Source organism: Notolepis coatsorum, assembly GCF_963971535.1.
Source record: "Notolepis coatsorum genome assembly, chromosome: 2".
Classification (NCBI taxonomy): domain Eukaryota; kingdom Metazoa; phylum Chordata; class Actinopteri; order Aulopiformes; family Paralepididae; genus Notolepis; species Notolepis coatsorum.
Window position 1 is genome coordinate 59,708,364 of NC_140166.1, and position 4,790 is coordinate 59,713,153.

The 4,790-nt window shown below is 43.5% G+C and overlaps 1 protein-coding gene across 1 annotated transcript in view; it reads right to left on the reverse strand.

Annotated features, from left to right (window-relative positions):
• Nucleotides 1-4,525, reverse strand: part of LOC311224107 (ephrin type-A receptor 6-like) — a gene marked incomplete at both ends in the record, with an annotated part of 205,709 nt that extends 201,184 nt beyond the window's left edge. Inside the window, 2 exon segments of the mRNA XM_084308934.1 lie at nucleotides 2,157-2,306; nucleotides 4,415-4,525. Coding sequence (XP_084165060.1) covers nucleotides 2,157-2,306; nucleotides 4,415-4,525 — 261 coding nt within the window.
• Nucleotides 4,526-4,790: the final 265 nt, after the last annotated feature.

Genomic DNA, 4,790 nt, shown 5'->3' on the forward strand with positions numbered 1-4,790 from the left:
GCAATACCGGCCAGATCCTCTTAGGGGGCGCCATCGCTCCACTGCAGTATCATTGTGGGCGAATGGATTTCTTTTTTTTTTCTCCAACAGAGTATCATATTACTCTAATCCCAAGCTAACATCATGCACCGTATATCACGTTTCGAATCGCAGATTTCACCATGGAATAAAGGAATTTATCATCAACCAATGGACATATCGATCTACCAGATGCCGGTCGATAACGGGGAAATGCTGTAGGGTATCCCACGGGCTGACGGTAAGACCTTATTCACCTAAATTACAGCCGGATTAGACATTGTTGTGAGACGCAAGCATTCGATCAGTGAATGTGGCTACTTCCATGGACACTCTATTTGGTAATCAATAATACTAATCGACGTTCCCCGCCGCCCCCCTTTCATCCATAGATGCTATGGGATAGTCCAGTTCATAAGCAGTTTGTGTTATTTCATTAGAATATATACAACAGAAATGCCGTTGAATATAACGTTAGTAGCCTTTAGCTCCATAAGTAGCTTTCCAGAAAATATATGAGACGAAATCTGCGATAAAGCTTATATTCACGGCGCTATAAAATGACAACCTATTGATGGATTTTTTTTTTCTTTAAGCCATTTTGAAGGGACTCTTTATGAACTCAAGTGATAATGAGAATGGACAGATAGCAATACTATAAAGTATAGATATAGCTCTACAAAGACACATCGGTTTGTCAACAAACCTTGGTCCTCTAGCACCATAATAGACGGCGCCGAACGGTCGTCAAAGTGTTAATAGTGATTGTTTTAAAAAAACAAACATGGATTATTGTAACGCGAGTCCTAGATGTGATACTGAGCTACTTTTTTGGCATATACATAAAGTCCAGCCAACGCTATATCCACAAACACACTTTTTGACCAGAACTGCGACAAGGGTGACTCGAGGGTTAAGGATCACCATTCGTCTCCACCGTAGTGAGTAGTACTATACTCTTCTTGGGTGTCCGTGCAAATACACAATAAATATGCAAACATACAAAATATAACGACGTTTGTGAATCCAATGAAAGATCAACCAAATAAAATGAGTGAACAAGAGGAACAATTAAACACCTAAAACACAAGAGCAGTTCACCTCAATGTATCTCAATACAATTCAGGTTAGATTTAGTCTGATTTCCTTCTTGATAACTGCTTCCCTACGTTTCTTTGTGAAGCCAGATGTGTAACCCGCTAACGTCACGGTGACCAATCGCACCCACTCTTATTGTCTGGGACCAAATACGGCCACGCCCCATTCCCAGTAAAAAGTGGGAATCTCTAGAATGTGTTTCGGGCGACGCTGTATACGGAAGTGACTCTAAAGGTGACGATAGACAACACTTTCTGTTGTCAGTAGATGGCAGCATTGGTTTAAAATTAAAAGGTGAAAATGTTGAAAACTACATGAATACATTTCCTAAGATCCTTAGCACAGGTCACAGGTCACTGGGATGTCTCTATTCTTCACCGTGATCTGAACAGCGGTAAACTATTACTGCAACCTCGGTATAGCGACCGCGAATGGTAAACTAATTATCTTAACAAAAGTGCGCTGGTAGTAGTTGTATAACAGTCCGGTATTATAGCGATGTCTATCATAAATGGGTCTTGTGAAAACAAGCTAAAGGGTCTCTGTCAGCCAGTTGCATCACCCTAGGACCTATAATGAAACCCATCGAAAACACAATGTAAGATTTTAATAATAATAAAAAAAAGAAAGAAAAAAAAATTAAATGAAAAGGTGTAGGCTGAAGCCGAGGCTTATAATTGCCTACCCTTTTTACATTACATTATTTACACAAAAAAATATATATAATTCAGTACATTTAGCAAAGGTTACAAACGTTTAATAGTGTACAATTATGTATAAAACGTATACACATTTATTACATTTTTATATATATATATGTTGTTTTTTTTGTCACTATTTGAATACAGTTATGTTATAGATCAAATATAATTAGGATAATAATGAGGTTTTATATTTATGTCAATCTGAAAATGAGGCTTTTTATTTCAAAATTTCTGAAAAGTTAACTCTTTGTTGGGTTTCATCCATCCACCAGCGGGGGGTGGCTACATCTACCAGGACTAAAAACAGACAAGCTATCCAGAACCGCCCCCTCTAACCTTGGCGTAGTCGGCAGGGTGGAAGGGGGTCCCTGTGGGCGTCGCCTCCTCCGTCTGCTGGTAGAAGAGGTTAAAGGTCTCCTTGCAGGTGCCAGACACCCAGGGTATGGAGTTGCAGTCTCTCAGCGTGAAGCGCAGCTCCACATACACCTGAGTTGACAGGGATGGAAATCACACCTTGTCAAATTATTCAATAGAAGCTTTGAATGTTAAAAAATTACATGATTCGGTGGTACAGTCCTATTTTTATAGTGACTGCTACTTTTTTTTTATTTTATTTATCTTTTCCCCCTCCATTTTCCTCCGATTTTCTCCCATCCCAATGTTAGTCGTTATGCCAATTCCCAATCCCCTTCCTGGTCGCTGCGCACTTACCCCCCACAGTCAGATCATCTGGGAGAGTGGAGGCTACCACGTGCTTCCTCCGACACACGTCCAGCCAATCAACCGCTTCTTTTCACCTGGCAGCGCGGATTCTCATTGAGAGGGCGTAGCGTGTGGAAGGATCACACTATCCCACTCAGGTCCTATCCGCGCTTAGCAGGCGCCCCGACCGAACTGTAGGAGTCGCTGTTTACAACGACCCGGACCCACCCCGCCAGCTTCTCCCACCCTCTAATACAGCCAATTGTATTAGTGTGAACGGCCAGCCAAGCTGGTGACAACCCCGGAGCTGTGAGCTGGACTCGAACAGGCGAATCTAGCCGCTCCGGGGTTTGGTGACGAACGCAATCTCCGTTACGCCACCTGACCGCCCTAGTGACTGCTACCTTGTAATTTCACTGAGCTGTAATTAACACAACACAAGGATTCAATGTCACCGATCACCGGTGGCCATATTCAAACTCATTTTACTCTCTGTCAAACTAAATGGATGTGTGACAAAAATCCGATACGTGTGAGATTATGTGCAAAATATATCGGCATTGTTTTTCGTTTTTTTGGTTGAAGTGCCCCTTTAAAGATAAACAGATCCCTGTGTTTATTTCCCCTCTCTGCCAGAGAAGACCAACCCACTTCATCACACAGTGGTGAGCATCATATCGATCTAATAAAGGAATCTTGTATCGTGTATCACCAGCAGTAGATCTGAGTGCAGAATGATGGAGCGTGTCTAGAGATTTCAGAGTGGAAGGAGCAGCACGTGCTTCTATGAATCACATCTCCATAATCCACGAAAGATTGCTTCAACGATCCCCTTTCTTCTAATCATCAAGAAGCTGGTTCCTGTACAAGAAGACATTTCTTTGACGCAATTGACTGGCAATTATTGTCTAAATCAAAATTAAATGTAAATTTCATCATCAAGCCAGATGGCAAGATATTTGTATTCTATAACTCTTTCAATGTCAGACCCGTTCACAGTCGATATATATGCAAATCCTGGTAAACAATATCTCTAGCCTTAGAGATCAGCATGAATTTAGTTTTGCTTGCATTAAAAGGAACACGCCAACATTTTGGGAACTTAGCTTACCGTCTTCTCCAGAGAGAGACACGAAGATAGATACCGCAGTCTCCTCTCTGTGCGTTCCGTAGAAGGCTATCTGGCTGCACGTTAGCCTAGCTTAGCACAATGAATGGAAGCAGACATGGCCGGTTAGCCTATAATCATTGTCCAACTAACACCTCTCCCGAAGGCTAACCGGCCATGTCCGCTTCCATTCATTGTGCTAAGCTAGGCTAACGTGCAGCCAGATACTGTAGCTTTCTACCGAACGCACAGACAAGCAGGGATCTCACCCCACGTTTACTCATGTTTTCTTTAAATGGTAAATGGTACATTTATATAACTTTTATCCAAAGAGCTTCACAATTTGTTCCTCACATTTTTACCCACTCACTCACACATTCACACACCGACGGCGGAGGCGACCAAGCAAGGTGCCGACCTGCTCATCGGGAGCAATTAGGGGTTAAGTGTCTTGCTCAAGGACACGCTTCGACACGCTGCCTGGGAGGAGCGGGAATCGAACCGGGAACCTCCGGATTACCAGGCGACTGCTCTAGCTCCCGATCCACTGTCGCCCCCCCCCCCCCCCCCCTTTAAGCTGATATAAAATGTGTCTGATTGTCTTTATGAAGTGTCATAACCAGTGTGAGTAGCGTGAGTCGTCCAGACCAGAACCAGTGTGAGTAGTGTGAGTTGTCCAGACCAGAACCAGTGTGAGTAGCGTGAGTCGTCCAGACCAGAACCAGTGTGAGTAGTGTGAGTCGTCCAGACCAGAACCAGTGTGAGTAGTGTGAGTCGTCCAGACCTTCTGAGCGACCCGTCGCTGGATCCACCCGGAGCGGAGCCAGTTGTTCTGGTTGGGTTCCATGACGTGGCAGACCTGGAAGGTGTGGATGGGCCGGTTCTGTTCGTCCATCTCTGTGATCGCGTCCCACTGTGTGCCAGGGAGAGAGGAGGAGAGGAAGGAGATGAAAAGATGATTATGTCAATCTCGTGTTATTAAACATATTGCACTCAGAGTCAGAGTCAGAGTCAGAGATTTGATTTGCCACATACTGTATCTGTACGGACGAATCCACATTGGAATACAGGTACAGAGCAAACACTGTGTGTCTACAACTAATCCAATACAGGAGCAGAGTAGAAACAGTACAGAAATAAAAAAAACACAGACAGTATAA